This window comes from Jaculus jaculus, chromosome 5, assembly GCF_020740685.1.
Source record: "Jaculus jaculus isolate mJacJac1 chromosome 5, mJacJac1.mat.Y.cur, whole genome shotgun sequence".
Taxonomy (NCBI): domain Eukaryota; kingdom Metazoa; phylum Chordata; class Mammalia; order Rodentia; family Dipodidae; genus Jaculus; species Jaculus jaculus.
The window spans coordinates 4,241,038-4,260,596 of NC_059106.1; the positions used below are offsets into that span (position 1 = coordinate 4,241,038).

The 19,559-nt window shown below is 42.4% G+C and overlaps 1 protein-coding gene across 2 annotated transcripts in view; it reads left to right on the plus strand.

The window, feature by feature from the left end:
• Positions 1-10,037: 10,037 nt before the first annotated feature.
• Rab18 (RAB18, member RAS oncogene family) overlaps positions 10,038-19,559 on the plus strand; it is a 36,656-nt gene continuing 27,134 nt past the window's right edge. The window contains exons 1-2 of one of the 2 annotated variants that reach the window (XM_045150675.1): positions 10,038-10,171; positions 16,645-16,700. In XM_045150675.1, coding sequence (XP_045006610.1) covers positions 10,104-10,171; positions 16,645-16,700 — 124 coding nt within the window. In that variant the 5' untranslated portion in view covers positions 10,038-10,103. The remainder of the gene's footprint in view (positions 10,172-16,644; positions 16,701-19,559) is intronic. The other variant, XM_045150676.1, reaches the window with a different exon arrangement.

Sequence of the window (19,559 nt, forward strand, 5' to 3'; positions counted from 1 at the left end):
GTAAATTTTCTCATCATATTATAATTCAACTACTAGAAATGGAGATCAAAGAAACTGACTTGAAATTAGCAAAAGAGAAACACCAAGTCACTTATAAAGGCATCTCATATCAGAATAGAAACACATTTCTTTTTTAAAGCATTACTTATTTGTTTGCACTGGGGAGAGACAGAGAGTGAGTAGGGATGTTCTAGGCCTCACGCTGCTGCAAATGCACTCAGACACACACACTGCTTTGTGCACCTGGCTTTGTGTGGGTGCCGGGTAAGAGAATCTGGTCTATCTGGCTTTATAAGCAAGAACCTTTAACTTCTGAGCCATCTTTCTAGCCTGGAAACAGATTTCTTTTGGTAGATTGTTTTAAAACAGAAACTTTAAAGTCCAGGAAAGATTGGAAAGATGCAGTCCAAGTTCTGAGAGATAACTGCTGGCCAACCCAAAATCGTATACCCAGCACAGTTACCTGTCATAATTGAAAGAGAAAGAAAAATCAAAAACAGGCTAAAACTGGACCACTATGACCATTAGTCAAGCTCTACAGAAAATACTTGAAGTGATTCTTTGGCTTGCTGAGAAGTAAAAGCATATACTGAGGCCACAGGGGGGAAAACATAAAGCCATTCTTGAATAACAGTAAAGTCAAAAGGAGAGTAATAAAAACAGCATGTACTACAAAAGCAACAAGAATGACAGGAATTCATACATTTCAGTAATGACTCTGAATCTAAATGGTCTGAATAGTCCAGTTAAAAGACACAGACTAGAGATGGAGAGACGGCTTAGTGGTTGCCTGTGCAACCTAAGGACCCATGCTCAACTCTACAGGTCCCACGTAAGCCAGGTTCACAAGGTGACACAAGTGTGCAAGGTTGCACATGTGTACAAGGTGGTGTGTGCACCTGGAGTTCGATTACAGTGGCAGAGGCCCTTGTGCACCAATTCTCTATCTCTGATACCTTAGGGTGAAAGGATGAAAAGTGGTGTTTTAAGCAAAAGTGGAAATAATCATATGTTGATTTCAATTTCATCAAACAAACATTATTAGAGGTAAAGTCACAGATTCAGCCTTGTATAATAGCAGTGGGTAACTTCAATACCTCATTTTCACCAACTGACAAGTTATCCTGGCAAAAAATGAACAGAGAAACACTAATTTAAATGGCATCTTTAGAACAAATGGACCTAACAAACATCTACAAAACATTTCATCCAAACACTTACTTAATATACAATCTTCTCAGCATAGCTGGAATTTTATTTAAAATAGATCATATATTAGGGCACAAAGCAAATCTTATCAAATATAGGAAACCAAATAATTCCTTGTTTTCCATCAGAAAACTGGAATAAAATTACTAATCAACAGAAAGAGTGAACACACACAAATCCATGAAGTACACGACTAGATAATGAATGAGTCACTGAAGAAAGCAAGAAGGAAATCAGTGAATTCCTAGAATTAAATGACCATGAAAATACAACATTACAGAAGATACAAAGGAGGTAGTCCTAAGAGGGAAGTCTATAATAAGAAATTAGAGAGGTCACAAATAAAAAATTTAATGATACACCATAGGGCCTTGGAAGAAGAAACAAGCAAAACAAGAAATCATATATCAATAGATGGAAAAACAAGATCAGAGAAGAAATTAATTAAATAGAAACAAAAAGTAGAATCAATGAAACAAGAGTAGATTCTTGGAAAGGATAAACAAGATTGAAAAATTCTTAGCAAAACTAGCCAAAAGGAGAGAAAGAGAAGATGAAATTGATAAAATTAGATATGAAAAAGAAGCTGTCACAACAGGTAGCTGGCACATGCCTTTAGTCCCAGCACTCAGGAGGCAGAGGTAGGAGGATCTCCATGAGTTAGAGGCCAGCCTGAGAGTATATATTGAATTCCAGGTCAGCCTGGGCTAGAGTGAGACCCTACCTTGAAAAAAAATATTAGAAAATTGAAAGAATATACCTTAGAAACATATACTCAAGCTAAGCATGGTGGCTCACGTCATTAATCCCAGCATTTGTGAGGCTCAGGTCGAAGGTTTGTCATGAGTGGAAGGCCAGCCTGGGCTACAGAGTGAGTTTCAGGTCAGTCTGGGGTAAAGTGGGACACTCTTTCAAAAAAAAAATAGATATATTCCACTGAATTAGAAAATCTAAAAGAAATAGATGAATTTCTAGATACATATGTCCTACCAAAATTAAACGAAAATAAGATAAACCTTTTAATCAGACCTATAATAAGCAATGAGACTGAAGCAGTCATATATACACACACACATATATATCTCCTAACTGAAAATAGTCCAAGCCCCAGATGGATTCACTGGTGATTTTTATCAAGGCTTAAAGAAGAAATAATACCCATCCTCTCCAATTACTCCATAAAATAGGTAGGGAAGGAAACTAACAAATTCCTTTCTTAAATATTTTTTTTGTTTGCTTGTTTTGGTTTTTCAAGGTAGGGTCTCACTCTAGTCTAGGCTGACCTAGAATTCACTACCTAGTCTCAGGGTGGCCTTGAAGTCATGGTGATCTACCTACCTCTGCTTCTTGAGGGCTGGGATTAAAGTCATGTGCCACCACACCCAGCTCTTTTAAAATATTTTATTTATTTATTTATGAGAAAGACAGGCAGATAGAGAGATCAAATGGGCACACCAGGGCTTCTAGTCACTGCAAATGAACTCCAGATACATGCACCATCTTGTGCATCTGGCTTACATGGGACCTGGAGAATCAAACCTGGGTCCTTACGCTTCACAGGCAAATGCCTTAACTGCTAAGCCATCACTCCAGCCCCCACAAATTCCTTTTCTAATGCCACTACTAAAACCAGATCAAATCTTAGCCAAAAAAGATCATTACAAAAAAAAAAACTGCCTCATGAAACAAGAGGAAAAAATTCTCAGCCAAATACATGAACACATCAAAGAGGCCATTTAGCATGATTGAGATGGTTTTATTCTTGAAATACAAGCTCATATCTGCTAATTGATCAGTGTAATACACAACAGAAGATTGAAAATCACGATGATCATTTCAATAAATACAAAGGCATTTGACAAAATGCAGTTTGCCTTCATGGTAAGTCCTGAAGAAACTGGGAATAGAAGGACATATTTCAACATAATAAAGGTATTTATAAGACAAGCTTCTTACCAACATTGTTCTAAATGGGAAAAAGTCAGAGCATTTCCATTACAAATAGGAACAGGACAAGGCTGTCCACTTTCTTCATCCTTATTCAACCTAGTGCTGGAAGTCTTAGCCAGACAGTAAAACAAGAGTTGCAAATAACAGGACTATAAATAGAAGAGAAAGAAGTTGGATGTTGTAGTTACCGTCACAATGTTGGGGTGAATCACCTGACCAAAGGCAGCTGCTGAGAAGGGGTTTATTTTGGTTTAGTCTTGAGAGGAGCTTCATAATGGCAAGAAAGGATAATATAGCAGAGGCCGGACATCACCTCCTGCTACAACAGGCATAAAAGAGCAGCAAGAGAGGGAGCTGCACTCTGGCAAGGAGGAACTAGCTATAACACCCCAAAGTCCACCCCAGCAGCACACCTCCTCCAGCATGGCTCCACCTCCTAAATAGCCACCAGCTGGAGAACCATCCATTCAAAATATGAGGTTTTTTTTTAGGGGGGGGGGGTGGACAACTGATTTAAATTTCATCAGATTGTCTTTATTTGCAGATGTTATGATTCTTTACAAGAGAGAACCCCAATGACACTTCCTGAAAACTGTCAGTTTTCCCTGGCTCATAGATATTAAGAATTAATATCACATAAATGGGTAACTTATTGAAAAGCAACCTACATATTTAATGCAATCCCCATTGAAATTCTAATGTTATTCTTCATTGAAAGCACAAATGACTTCAGATAACCAAAGCAAAGCTGAGCAAAAATGAAGGCTGGCGGCATCACTGCACCTGTTTTTAAGGTCTATTGCAGAGCAACAGTAACAAAAACAGCATGGTATTGGCACAAAACAGATATATAGGTCAATGGAACAGAATTGGAGATCCAGATATAAATGAAGCTATAGCCATCTGATTAAAATATTTTTATTTATTTATTGAGACAGAGAGAGAGAGTGAGAAAGAGAGAGAGGGAAAGGATGGGCACACCAGAGCCTCCAGCCATTGCAAATGAACTCCAGATGCATGTGCCACCTTGTGCATCTGGCTTATGTGGATTCTGGGGATTCTAACCTGGGTTCTTAGGCTTCACAGGCCAGTGCCTTAAAGCTTAGCTATCTATCCAGCCAGGACCCATGGTTTGATTCTCCAGGTTCCATGTAAGCCAGATGCACAAGGTGGCAGCATATGCATCTGGAGCTTGTTTGTACTGGCTAGAGGCCCTGGCATACCCATTCTCTCTCTCCCTCTCGATATCAATAAAATAAATTAACAAATTAAAAGATACAACAGAAATAGAATCAACTGATCAAAGTTCCTTCAATCAAATAGGTGAAATTATCTTTTTTTTAAAAAAAATTAGGGCTGGAGAGATGGCTTAGAGGTTAAGGAACTTGCCTGTGAAGCCCAGATAATCCAGATGCACAAGGTGGCATGTGTATGTGGAGTTTGTTTGCAGTGGCTACAGGCTCTGGCATGCACATTCTCTCTTTGTCTGTCAAATAAACATAAATCTTTTAAATACTTTATCTTTATTTATTTGAGAGAGAAAGAGGGAGAGAGAGAGAGAGAGAGAGAGAGAGAGAGAGAGAGAGAGAGAGGGAATGTACCAGGGCCACTAGCCACTGCAAACAAACTCCAGATGTGTGCGTCACCTTGTGCATCTGGCTTTATTTGGGTACCGGGGAATTGAACCTGGGTCTTTTGACTTTATTGGCAAGCACCTTAACTGCTAAACCATCTCTCCAGTCCCCAAATTACCTTAATCTAGTAAATTTACTTGAAGTTCTATTCAGATCAGGGTGTGCTTAGGTGTCTAGCAAGCATGTAAAATTTAAAACTTTATTTCCAGGGGCTCAATTACTGTCCTTAGCACCATGGCTTTAACCTCCAACTATTAATTATCCTGAATCTTCTTGCTAAAGCATTCCTTACTTAAACAAATGAAAAATATTGGGCTATATATAACTACATAAAATATCTAATGTTGTGGGGGCCTTTCGCCTCCACCAACCAATTGCTAATGCAATGAAACAGTCATTAACTTTATGTATTTTACTTTTAACAGTAGTCCCGAACTTAATTCCTATAATGACTTTTAGATGAACCCCACTTCTTATATCTCAACCACTAATTAACAAGAATTTCACTGTCCTGTTTATGTGAGATACACCTAGCCCATGAGTAGTCCATCTTATGATCAGGATGAACATTAACTTAAAGCACACACTGATTGGAGACTTACAAACAGCTCAATAAACTATCTCCTATGAAGTAATACTAGCCATTATTTTCCATGAATACTGCTAATAGCTGCATCATTAGCTCTATTAATACTTCTCGTGTACAAGAACACATACTTTTGCATCTGTCAAAATGACTATTGGAGCCGGGCGTGGTGGCGCATGCCTTTAATCCCAGCACTCGGGAGGCAGAGGTAGGAGGATTGCCATGAGTTCAAGGCCACCCTGAGATGACAGAGTTAATTCCAGGTCAGCCTGGACCACAGTGAGACCCTACCTCGAAAAACCAAAGGGAAAAAAAAAAAAAGACTACTGGCCATAATATGACTTCTCTCTATAGTAGAAGAGATGAAGTAGAGTACTTTTTTATTTATTACTATTTTTCTTATTAACAACTTCCATGATTATAAACAATATCCCATGGGAGCCCTGCTTCCCCCCTCCCCTTTGAAACTCCATTCTCCATCATATCCCCTCCTCCTCTCAATCAGTCTCTCTTTTATTTTGATGTCATGACCTTTTCCTCCTCTTATGATGGTCTTGTGTAGGTAGTGTCAGGCACTATGAGGTCATGGATATCCAGGCCTTGTGTCTGGAGGAGCATGTTGTAGGGAGCCCTACCCTTCCTTTGGCTCTTACATTCTTTCTGCCACCTCTTCTGCAATGGACCCTGAGCCTTGGAAGGTGTGATAGAGATATTGCAATGCTGAGCACTCCTGTCACTTCTTCCCAGCACCATGATGCCTTCTGAGTCACCCCAAGGTTACTGCCATCTGAAGAGAGAAGGTTCTCTATCAAGTGACAGCAGCATTAATATATAGGTATGAACATTAAGAGAAGTGCTTACTGGGCAGTTTGATGAGCACAGTATATACATTTAGCCAGACAGTAACAGACTTTACACTCCTAGGGCTCATGATTATCCCTGTTTTAGGTTTTCAGTATCAGGGATGTATTCCCTCCCATGGAGCAGGCCTCTAGTCCAATTAGAGGGCACCTGGTTTCCACCATGATAGACGTGCCACTATTGCACTCATTGGCTCATTTGGCCTGGCTGGCAAAATATAAGGCTTTCAGTGTCCACTGTTGAGTATCTTCACTGGTGATTTTTCTCTCTCCCATTGAACTGCATGTAGAATGGGTTCTTCCAGCTTTCTGTCAGCTCGTCTACATGGAGGAGGTTATCATCTTAGTTCCAGCAGTATTTTTTGGTAGCCTTGTAGCCAAAGTATGTGGAGTCTTCAGCAATAGGGTCTTGCTATGTATTCCTGGTGGGAAACCAAGGGCCTCGGCAATGGTCTGTAATGTTTTGGGGGCATCAAGGACCTCCCTGACCAACAACTCACTGGAAGGTATCCCATCCTTGGCACTGAAAATTTTCTAGTAACAATCTACAGCTTCTGAGTGTTCCATTGTCCAAAAAAGTAGGTTTCCATATGATTTTTTTATATCCTTTTAGATTTTGATTAGCCCTTTCTCCACCTTTCCTTTACTCAATCTCTTCCCCTGACCTCACTTGGGCCTTTTCACCCAAATCAATCTATTCTTCTACTTACATACACACAATACTACCCTATTAGTACCCCGTCCCTTCCTTTCTCTTCACTTGATATCTATTTGCTAGCTTACTGGCCTTTGCTACTGAGTTTTCTACCTACTCACACAGAAGTCCAATCATCTGTAGCTAGGATCCATATATGAGACAATAACTTATTTTTAAATTTTTATTTATTTATTTATTTGAGAGAGAGAGAGAGAGAGAGAGAGAGAGAGAGAGAGAGAGAGAGAGGGAGATAGATGTGGGGGGGGGGAGAGATGGGGGGGCAGGAGAGAGAATGGGTGCGCCAGGGCCTCCCGCCACTGGAAATAAACTCCAGATGCGTGTGCTTCCTTGGGCATCTAGCTAACATGGGTCCTGGGTAATTGAGCCTCAAACTGGGATCCTTAGGCTTCACAGGCAAGCACTTAACTGCTAAGCCATCTCTGCAGCCCAAACTATTTATCTATTTATTTGCAAAGGGGGGGGGTGGAATAGAAGAGAGACAGGCAGAGATAATGGGCAAAACAGAGCCTCCAGGTGCTGCAAACAAACTCTAAACACACACGCCTCTCTTTGTACATCTGAATCTACATGGGTACTGGGGAATCGAACTCCAGTCGTTAGGCTTTGCAGCTCATTGTCATAACTGCTGAGCCAGTTTTCCAGCCCCTATTTACTGTTTTTATATCACCAATATAGCATGTAAAACACTACCTTATCTGTGTACACCTGCTTCCTTTCCATCTTATAGGTACCCAGTAATAAGTGTGCACTAAAAGTTATCGAGGAATTTTTTTCTAATCCTAATGTCTAAGATAGAATTTTTTAAGAGATACTCCAACCTATATAAATAACACACAGTAAGCAAATTACACTGTTCTAAATTCCTGAGGCTAATTTTGGATTTTAATATTAGTAATAGTTTTTTAATGCATGTGTGCATGCATGTGCATGTTTGTGTGTGTGCAGGTAGAAGTGCGCATGTTTGAGCATGCATGTAGAGGCCAGAGGACACGTTCTGCTGTCATCCCCAGGGACGTTATCTACCGCTGTTGGTTTGGAGCTCACCAGTTAGGCTAGACTGTCTGGTTAGTGAGCCCTACTGTGGTAGTTTGAGTAAAATGTCCCCCATAGGTTCATACGCTTGAATAGTTAATCCCCAGTGGTGACACGTTTGAGAAGACTGCAAAACCTTTAGGAGGTAGAGCCTTGCTTGAGGAAGTGTATGACTGGACGCAGGCCTTAAGTTGTTACAGCCTAGCCCCATTTTCTGTCTCTTTTCTACTTTGATGTCGTTATTATTTTCCTCCTATGACGCAGGTTTTGTGTGGGTAGCATCAGTCACTGTGAGAAAATAAATACCATGGCCATGTTGTGTCTAGAAGACACTATTTATTGTAAGCTGTTCTCTTTCTTTGGCTCTTACATGCTTTCTGGCACCTCTTCTGAAATGGTTGCTAAGTCTTGGGAGGTGTGATAGAGATGTTGTACTTAGAGCTGAATATACACCACTGTTACTACTTTTCAGCAGTATGATAATTCTAGTGGTCACCACCATATGGAAAGAGAAGCTTCTCTAACCAAAAGTGAGATTAACATTAATATATGAGCATACACACAAGGGCAGTTTGGTAGACATAATATAACCATTTAGCCAGACAACAATAGTAGATTCCACTCCAGAGCTTATCACTTCATACCCATAAGCTTTTCATTAGTATTAGGCATGAATTCTGTCCCATGGAATGGGTCTCAAGTAGAATCAGAGAGCAGTTGGTTTCCCCCATAAAAGACATGCCACCATTGCACCAATTGGCACGTTTGGCCTGGCTGTCTAGCCATGAAGTTTTCAAGGACCATTGCTGGTTCAGATCATTGTTGACTCTTCTCCCTGCGATAGGCTGCCAGAGCTAGTGTACAGGAAGGAGGCATCCAGCTCAGCTCCAGCTGGGTGTTCCAGTGACCTGCTGCAGCACAAGCACGTGGAGCCCTCAGCAATAGCACCTTACCATCTAGTTCTGGTGGGTAGCAAGAGCCTTGGTGATAGCCTGTAGTATTTTGGGTGGGGCATCAGGGGCCTCTTTTCAAGATAAATTATTATGTGACTGGAAGTCTTAGGTCTAACAGAACTAGGAAGTTTATACCTGGTCACAACCTGTCATACGGCATGCTTTTTTTAAATTTTAATTTATTTATTAGAGACAGAGAGAGGAAGAGAAAGAATGGGCATGCCAGGGCCTCTAGCCACTGCAAATTAACTCCAGACGCATGCACCACAATGTGCATGTGGCTTATGCGGGACCTGGAGAATTGAACCTGTGTCTTTTGGCTTCACAGGTACACGCCTTAACTGCTAAGCCATCTCTCCAGCCCTCGTAGAGCATGTTAGTTAACTCAGTTTTCCTAACAATTCTAAGAAAGATAGTCTTCTAAGAATATTGTCTCAGAGATGGGGAAACGGGCTGAAGAAGGTAGGTAGGTAATATGACAGGCCAGTTGTCTCTGAGATGGGGCAACAGGCTGGGGAGACCAGATACTATGACAAGAGAGATCCTATGGCAGCGTTGGACCTGCATTTAAGTTAAATCTGCCTCAAAACGCAATGTGAGTCCGGCGTGGTAGCGCACGCCTTTAATCCCAGCACTTGGGAGGTAGAGGTAGGAGGATCGCCGTGAGTTCGAGGCCACCCTGAGACTACATAGTGAATTCCAGGTCAGCCTGGGCCAGAGTGAGACCCACTCAAAAACAGACCCCAAGACCCCGCAATATGCACCGCAGCACAGCTGTCCAGGGCAGCTGCTAAATCAGGTGCTCACGTCTGTGGCCCCCCAGCTCAGTCACGTCCAGATTACGCCGTCAGGAGCGAAGAGCTAGCGTCGGGGGTGGAGTCTGAGGCTCAGGACTTTGCTCACGGCTCTCCCCATCTGCGCTTGCGCAGAGGAGGGACACGCCCCCAGGGAAAAAAACACACACAGCCTGTGCGTGCGCAGACGCAGAGCGGCCTGCAGGCGGAAGTGGGGCGTCCTCGGCTTCCGCAACCTCCAGACGCCGTGCGGAGCGAAGGTGGCGGCCGCGGGGCGGGGCGCGGCGCGGCGCATGCGCGGCGGCGCTGACGGGTCGGGGCACGCCGAGCTGGGCGAGCGGCCGGAGCGGAGCGGAGCGGGCTCAGCATGGACGAGGACGTGTTGACCACGCTGAAGATCCTCATCATAGGCGAGAGCGGGGTGGGCAAGTCCAGGTGAGGCGGCCGCGGGGACTGGGAGGCGGCGGAGGGAACGGTCAACGGCGGGCTCGGCCGCCCCGCCCCGCGCCGCTCGCTCCGAGGGGTGCCGGGCCGCGCGCGCCCCCGGCCGGCTCCCGCGCCGCCGCGCCCCGGGGCTGCGGCCTCCGTCCGCCAGGCCCGGCTTCGCCCGGCGGCCCTCCGCGGAGGCCGCTCCTTCTCGTCCTCCGCGGTCCTCCCCGTCCTCCGCGCTCCCCAGGGCGGGGCGGCGGCTCGGGCCCCGTGCCCCCTGTCCCTCGGCCTCGCCCCCGGCCCCCGGGTCTCGGGGCGCCTGTCTCCCCGCCCTCCGCCCCCCGAGATTCCTCCACGACGTAAGGACGTTCTGCCGCCGAAGTTTCGGGTCGCGTCCCCGGCCCCTGCCGCGCGGCCTAGGGCGCTTCCTCCGCGGTGCCCGCCGGCCGGGCGAGGGCCTGGGCGGCTGCGCCTTCGCCAGGAGCGGGAGGAACGCGCCGGTCGTGCCCGGAGGAAAAGCGCACCCGCTCCCGAAAGTGCATCTGGGAGGCAGACGGGCTGAGGGAGGCCCGAGCTGTCGGCGCCTCGGGAAAAACCCCGCGACGTCGCTTTCTGCTTTGACCCTGTTCTTGGCACGGTTGACGGTGGCCCGGGCGGGGAGTTAGGGAGTTAGGGGCGTCTCGGTGGTGCCGCCGGAGGGCTGTGCGTTCTTCCAGGCCTGAACCGAGCTCTCCGGGTGAAGTCATCCTGGGAGGGCCGAGGGCTACGTCGTCGTCGTCTCGCTTTCTCCTTCTTCACACAGTGTTTACGCTCCGGGGAGCGGGGAGGGGTTGTAAGCCATTTCATCTGTGACTTTACCTCCTGGTATGATTCCGTCTGTTTGACTTACTATTGTTTCACTTTTAAAGCTTCATAAAATCTTTACATTTTTATCCATTCAGGGATTTGCAACCTTATTAAATAATCCTGAAGATATATATTATTTTTCGAGGTAGGGTCTCGCTCTGGCCCAGTCTGACCTGGAATTCACTATGTAGTCCCTGGGTGGCCTCAAACTCACAATCATCCTCCTACTTCTCCCTCCTGAGTGCTGCGATTAAAGGCGTGAGCCACCACACCCAGCAGTTTTATGTTTGTTTTTTTTTTTAAGTTTGACAATGCATTTTTCTCAGTTTTTCTCACTAAATGTGTATTCTTTGTATACCATAGCAAAAGATTTCAATATTCCAACAAATAAATTAAACACACCAAAATAGTATGGTATGTGAAAGTAGTGAATAAAATGTTTATAATTGCTATTTTTTGTACATAATTGTTTAAAAGTATGTTGATCATTCTGTAGCCTCATGATCTTTTCTCCATTTTTCCTTGGCCTAGGACCCTCATTAAAATAAAGGCATGTGAGATTGCTGTTTGTTTTACTGTCTTTTTTTGGTTTTTGAGACAGGGTCGTCTTATGTGGTCAGGGCTGGTCTGGATGTGTGGATCCTTTTCCCTGAACCTCCAAAGTACTGGGTACAGTTATGCACTGCTTTGCCCGATTAAGAGAGCTGTTTTTGAAATCAGGAATAACAAATTGTCATTTCAACCCAATATGTGGTTGACTGATACTTTGTGTACATATGTATGTGTATATCCATATCTATATATACATACACATACAAATATATGTTTACATGTATTGAATGGACAATGAATTGAGGTATGTTAGAATTTTATGTAGTGTTATTTGGAGGGTCAGTGAATGTCACCACATAGTTGAAGTTTCTTTTTTATTATTGTATTTTATTTCTTGAGACAGTGTCTGGATAAGTAACCTAGGCTGGTTTGGAACTTGATACTTATGTAGCCAAGACTGGCCTGGAATTTATAATCCTCGTACCTCAGCCCCCCAAAGAGCTGGGATTACAGACATGTGGTACCAGACCTGGTTGTAATTCCCCTTCTAAAGTCTATTTAAGTGGACTTGTCTCCTGTATTCACTCCCCTAGACAAGACATCTTAACTTGGACCACATGAGTTTTAAAATTGTCTTCAATACTTAATGATGACGTATGAACTACTCTTAACAAAACTTTATCTTCAAAAAAGAGTTAGGGGCTGGAGAGATGGCTTAGCGGTTAAGCGCTTGCCTGTGAAGCCTAAGGACCCCGGTTCGAGGCTCGGTTCCCCAGGTCCCACGTTAGCCAGATGTACAAGGGGGCGCACGCGTCTGGAGTTCGTTTGCAGTGGCTGGAAGCCCTGGCGCGCCCATTCTCTCTCTTTCCCTCTATGTGTCTTTCTCTCTATGTCTGTCGCTCTCAAATAAATAAAAAATGAACCAAAAAACTTAAAAAAAAAAAAAAGTTAGATCCAGGAAGCTAGCATATCTTTGTGATGAGCTATGTAGAACATCTTTGACAGCCCTTATCTCTGTGGGCAAGACAAGAAGAAAAGATACTTGTAGAAGAAGCCTACATCTTTTAAGGCAAATTAATACAATGCGATAGACATGATCTTGAAGGTTGTAACTACTCATTTTTTTTTTTTTTAACAGAGCTAGACCAGTTGAGATGGCACTTGTGATATTGAGAAATTATTGTAACAAAGGATAACTTAACTTGAAGTAGTGAGTTTTTCTAGTTTATTTCATGCTGTTAGAGTGTTAGAAAGACCTTGACATTGGGGTTATGAAACCAGTGCTGTTGCTTGTGTGACCTTGTATGTGATGCTTGAACATGTGGACTTCATTGGGAAACTGAGGGGCCTCAAACATAAATTTCTCTACTGCTGTCTACTGTCAAATTTATAGTCTATGATTCTGTAACCTAGCTTGGAGAAGTAAAAGTACAGCAGAGTACATCAAGAACTGCATTGGAATGTAGATAGATACCTTCTTTTATCTTAAATTACCATACAGTCTACTTCCATTTCTGTTTTCAGGCTAATTTCATTTCTAAATGTTACTTATTTATTCATTCACTCATTGTAAGAGAAGTGGGGGTGGAAAGAGAGCATGGTCACGCCAGGGTCCTCAGCCACTGTGGACACGATCCCGAAACGTGCTCCCCCTTGTGGCACATGTGCGACATTGTCTGCTTGTCTCTCTAGTCTGGCTACTGTGGTCTATCTAGCCACTGTAGAGGGACCTGGAGATTTGAACATGAGTTCTTAGGCTTTGCAGGCAACCTCCTTAACTGCTAAGCCATCTTTCCAGCCCTAATTTTATTTTTAAATTAAGAAATATTTTGAGGGCTGGAGATATTGCTTCTCCCCCAGCGACTTGCATAGCACCCTCCAACATGATGAGATCTCATTCAGCTTGATTTCTCTGTCCTGCAGCTAAAGCATGTGCCTTCAGCAGTGGAGTTTTTTCTTTTTAAAGACAGAATCTCTCTGCTAGCCCAGGTAGGCCTAGAACTCATTCATTAGCCACGTTGCCCTTGAAATCACAGCAGTCCTCCTGCCTCAGCTTCTCAAGTGTCAAGATTAGGTTCCTTCACATTGTGTATTAAAATTTTATCTAAATGGCATAGTGGTAGTTGCTCCTTCCATCTACATGAGCAATATTTTGCTGCTTTAACTTTGAAAATATAGATTTATTTGTATAAATATGCACCATAAGAACAGTGATTCTTGGGATTGGGGTAGTGGCTCAGTGGGTAAAGTGACAGCTGCCCAAGTGTGAAGACTTGACCATGGATCCCAAATGCCCATGTAAATGCTGGGTGTGGTGGAGCATACCTATAAATCCAGTGCGCAGGAGGTGGGGAACTTGCTAGCTGGACCAGCTCCATCAGAGAGCTCCATTCATTGAGAGACCCTGCTTTAGTAAATAAGGCAGAGAGCAAAGGAGACACTTGACATTGACCTTTCACCTCTACACTTGAGCACGTGTATATAAGCACCAGCATACACCTGTACTCACACACACGAACATACATATAAACGAGCGCATACGACACCCTCCCCACAAAACAGCAATTCTTAATCATTTTCGGATAGTGGATACCTTTTAAGTTGTAATAGACTCCACCTAGAAAAATGCTTACATGGAGTTTAGAATACATTTAGAGTGCCTGGGTACTCCTGACAAAGATAACTATGTGAACTCAGAGTTTGTACTAAAATGTGTTGCTTCATACTAATATTACCACTTCCCTCTTTCCTAACAATGGACCATTAATAATGAGGGCTGTTGTAAGGATTATCAATTTAAAAAAAGGTTTCTGGCTGACTGTCTTGGCCTTGTCGTTACATTCTATAAAACATAGTCAAGTTTATTGCTTATATTTTTGTGGTATTGTTACCATTGCTATACACAGTTATGTTAATCTGTGTTTTTGTTTGCAGTGATGGCCTAACACATGCTGGCCAAGTGCGCTACCAGGGAGCTGTTTTCAGCCCTTAACCTGTGTTTTTGTAGCAATGTTTTCAATGATGACTGAGTATAGATACATGGCTTTTCTGTCTTAAATGATAGATAACTGAGTGTACTGTAACGAAATAATTTAAAAAATTATTTTTATTTATTTGAGAGAGAGAACATGGGCATGCCAGGACCTCCAGCTGCTGCAAATGAACTCCAGATGCATGTGCCTCCTTGTATATCTGGCTTACCTGGGTCCTGGGAGATTGAACCTGGGTTCTTTGGCTCTGTAGGCAAATGTTTTAACCACTAAGCCATCTCTCTAGCCCACAAAATAATTTTTTAAAATATTTTATTTATTAGAGAGAGACAGAGAGAAAATGGGAGTACCAGGGCTTCTAGCCACTACAGCCAGACTTCAGATGCATGCACCATCTTGTGCATCTGGCTTACATGAGTACTGAGGAATTGAACCTGGGTCTTTAGGCTTCATAGGCAAGTGCCTTAAGTGCTAAGCTATCTCTCCAGCCCCATAAAGAATTTTTTAATCTTTAAAAAAGTTTATTATCTCATTTTATTGAGAGAAAGAAAGGGAGATAGAGAAGGAGAGAGAGAATGGGCACACCAGGGCCTTCAACCACTGTAAACAAACTAGATGCATGTGCCACCTTGTGTATCTGGCTTACTTGGGTTCTGGGGAAATTCAACCTGGGTCCTTAGGCTTCACAGGCAAGCGCTTTAACTGTTAAGCCATCCCAGTCCAGGATTTTCTTTTATATAAGTATTCATCAAGAGTCCTTTTAGTTTTGTTGCTTAACTAATATTGAAGGTAGAGAAGTTAAGTCAAGATGTTAATAGAAACTTAATTCTGTGATACTTTGATTCTGCAGTGACAGTCTTATTGGAAATATAAGAAATGAAGAGTTAATTCTTTAAATGTCTTTAGTAACATTGGATTTGGAAACTACCAGGAGGCTATTGTGTTTTGCCATTTATTCTGGGACAAAAGAAATATCTCCAGTAGCAATAGTCACAACCAGCAGAAATAATCTAATAAATTTTCACTAATTCAGATGCTGGATAGATATTTCCTTGAATTTCAACAGGCTAGTAGTCTAATCTTGTATGTTAGACATCAGTGACATCAGTGTGAGAGAAGAGTGTCTGATCACTGACAGTTCTGCCTCATTGTCAGTAAATAATACTGTGGGACACAAAGTCTTTGTGCACTTTTTTTTTTTTGCTGTTTTTAAATTTTATTTGAGAGAGAGAAAGAGGTAGATAGAGAATGGCTACACCAGGGCTTCTAGCCACCATAAACAAACTCCAGATGCATGTGCCACCTTGTGCACTGACTTAATGGTTCCTGGGGAATCAAACCTTGGTCCTTAGATTTCATAGGCAAGCATCTTGACTGCTAAGCCATTTCTCCAGCTCTTGGTGCACCTTTCTAATCTGGCCTTTTCTTTCCCACTTTACAATTATCAGCCTCAGTCCTTCCTTCCTTTCCTTTCCTTTCACTGTTACCATGGCAGTTGTCTTCTGTTGATTTTTCTCCTTTTTGGCATCAACTTTCCAAAACATGGAGCAGTTCTTAGTACACCTTTCCTTAAAAGCCTTCTCCCACTCCTCATTGCCTGTTTGGTTTGGCCTTACCTAGGACTTGCCTGGCTTCATTGATCTTTCTGTCTTCTGTTTTACTATCCCTATGGTCTCCAGACTGTTATAAGAGGCTGTGTTTTTGCCACAGTTTTTAGGGAATGTAGAAGGAAAGAACTGAGTTTATTGCATTTTGAGAGACTGCTGTACTTTCCTCCACAGTCCCAGGATCACCTCTCAGAAGCAAGCCAACACAGACTTTAAAAACAAAATTTGTCACCCTGGGTAAACATGTAGGAGAGTATAGGGCATGTATTGTTAGTAGTCTCTTTTGTTCTTGGGGATTTTCAAATCAGTTACTGCCTTCCCAGTAATTTAGATCCTCTGCATACACCTGCACTGAGGTGATTGTATTCCTGGGTGCAGACCCATTAGCTTTCCTTATTTACTTAAGAACAAAGTAGATTAATTGTGGACACATTCATCACATGATTAGAAATGTTCCTAATTTGTGTTTTGAACTCTCTTTTAGCCTGCTCTTGAGGTTCACAGATGATACTTTTGATCCAGAACTTGCAGCAACAATAGGTAAGCCCAAGTTTAAAAATTCTGTAGAAATGACACATATTTTCTTGCCTTTGGATGTTATATCTAAATTCCCATACTTACTTCCCACCACCCTCCACTGTCTGCTGAGTGTTGAAATCTTCTATCTACAAATCTCTGAAGACTTTTCAGATCTCATTTTGCAAAAGGAGCCTCCTTATCTGTGGCACTTTGTTACCATTACTGATATGATTATTTGTACATGTTTTGTTCCTGCACAGTGGATTATCTTTTATTTTGTAAAATCCAGTAATAATTTGAGTATTTATTGTGTGCTAATCAGTGATGGATAGTACAGACTTGGTCTCTGTCATCATAGATCTCACAGCAAAGTGTGTTAATTTTGTATTTTTAACATTTTCTACAGTATTTGATGTACATTTTGGTCTCTGCATTCTTGTTGAAAATAGTAGGGAAAGGTTTTGGGAGCAGTGATACTTAGGCTCATTTTAAGAATAAAATTTAGATTGTCTGAAAGTAGTGTGTCATTCTAGAAAATTAGAATGTGGGAGTGGATATAGGGAACTAGTTTTATGTGTCACACTTTGGGATAGACAGCAATATAAAGGTGTCAAGAGACATGATAGGATGGTGGAAAGATAGCTGAGGTGATTTAGAGTTGTCTAAATCTAAGCTGTCTTTGCTTTGCCTTGACCTAGGTATCTTGAGCAAGTCATCTGATTTCATTTTTATGTGTAAATTGAGAGGTCAGGGTGAGATAATACATTTTTCATCCAATTCTAAGTTGTTATGATCTGTTTAGTAGGCTATAGTAAAAGATGATTTAAGTATAATTAGCAACAAATAAACAGTTCCTTTTAGCTAGTTTTATTTGTTTTTATTTATTATCGAATAATTTCAGGCTTTAAAATAAGTTGTCAAAGTAGCAAGTTCTTACATTCTTCAAATTTAATATTTATCACATTTTCTGTATCATTCTTGTGCTGCATTACACACAATATTCTTCTATCTTAATGACTTGCTTGAGCATAAGTCACACAAGAATGTCTTAACATCTAAGTGTTTTACTGTATCCTATCCTAAATGACTGTAGATACAACTACTGTGTCTGGCCAGGTCTCAGCCTTAATCCTATTAACATATGTAGCAACAACAACAGAAAATTTCTTTGGTCTAGGATCCTGTTGAGGGTCAAACATTTAGTTACTGTCTTTCTTCAGTCAGTCAGAATCTATGCTCCCTCAGAGAGAAAGAGAGAGAGAGGGAGAGAGGGAGGGAGGGGAGGGGAGGAGAAGGAAGGGGAGGGGAAGACAGACAGACAGACAGACACACACACACACAGGCTTAGAATGAACTATTAAAGCCCAGGATGGCCTCAGACTTCTGGCAGCCTCTCAGGTAGTATAGGCATATACCATGATTGCCCTGCTCTCTCCATTCTCTTTTTAGTCTGAATAAGGCTGAGTCTTTCTTTGTTCTGCCATGTCCTTGACAGCATGGAAGAGCACAGGCCCGTGATTTTGTAGACACTCTTGATTTGACTTGTCCAGTGAGTCTTGAGGTTAGATTGTAGTTACACATTCTTGACTTTCTGCCTGTCAGGAGGCATGTGTGCATTTGTTCTGATGCAAAATGCATTCACTCCAACTTAAAAGTCCTCATAGTCTTTACCAATTGCAACATTATTGTAAAGTCCAAAATCTTATATGAGGATGAAGACAGTCTCTTAACATTGAGCCTGTAAAATCAGAACGCATGTTAAATACTTCCAACACACGATAGCATAAACATTCCCATCGACAAAAGAAGGCATTGTGAGGAAAGACTGGACCAATGCAAGATAGAAAACCACAAGGGCACATACATCAAGTCCTGCAGCTCTGTCTGGCTCCTGGGACCTCTGATGTCATGCTCCAAAGAGTCAAGTAGCTCCCTCCAGTTGTGCTGCCCATAGCCTGGGAAGATCCCCCCCAGCCAGCAGCTTTCCTTGGAGGCTATACCACAGTCCTGGCATCTCCAAAATCCTGGGGTCTCCACCACAAACCACAGTTCATCTTCACAGCTCCATGCCATGGACTCATAGGACCTCCATGCAGAGATTTCAACCTTGAATCACATTGCCATTTTCAGAACCGTGTGCCCTTCATGACCTTAGCTCCTGCATTCTCATGCTTCTAAACCCGTGCTAGGTGGACTTTGCCATCAAATTTGTAAATGGGGTGGGGGAGGTATGAGGTTGGGTCTTGAGGAGCAGCAACTCCTTTAGTGTTCCTCCTTTCAAAGGAATGTGCATTTCTGTGTGCTTGTTCCTTCTGTAGGTTAGGGTTCCTTTCAGGGCATTTCCCAAATGGCCCAGTGCAAAATATCTGGCCCGTCTTTAACAGTGCTCATCTCTTTGACAGTTAGAGTCTCTGGGCCTGGGACTTCAGACTTGATTATATTTCTTTCTCTATTAAGCTTTATATTTTTTATATCTTTCTGCTCTGTACTTTCTTCTGTCAAATATACCAGTCCATTACTTCTGAATTCAATTTTACCTTCAAACCACTACACAGTATGAGGTTTTAGCTTCATTGTTTTGAACATGGACATTCAGTTTTTCCCCACCTTTTGTTGGAAACACTTGTCCTGTGGATGTAGCTCAGTGGTAGAGGACTTGGCTAGCATACAAATGGCCTTGGATTTGATCCCCTGCACTGCAGAATGTACAAAGAATGATATGTAGGTGTGAGGGTTCTTTCTGGGCTCTCTGTTCTAATGTTGTTGTTATTATTTTTAATTATTGTGGCTTTGTAGTTTGGGAAGTATGAATCTTAAAAGCTTAATTTATTTTAAATATCATTTTGGTGTCTGGGGAGATGACTCAGCAGTTAATGGTAC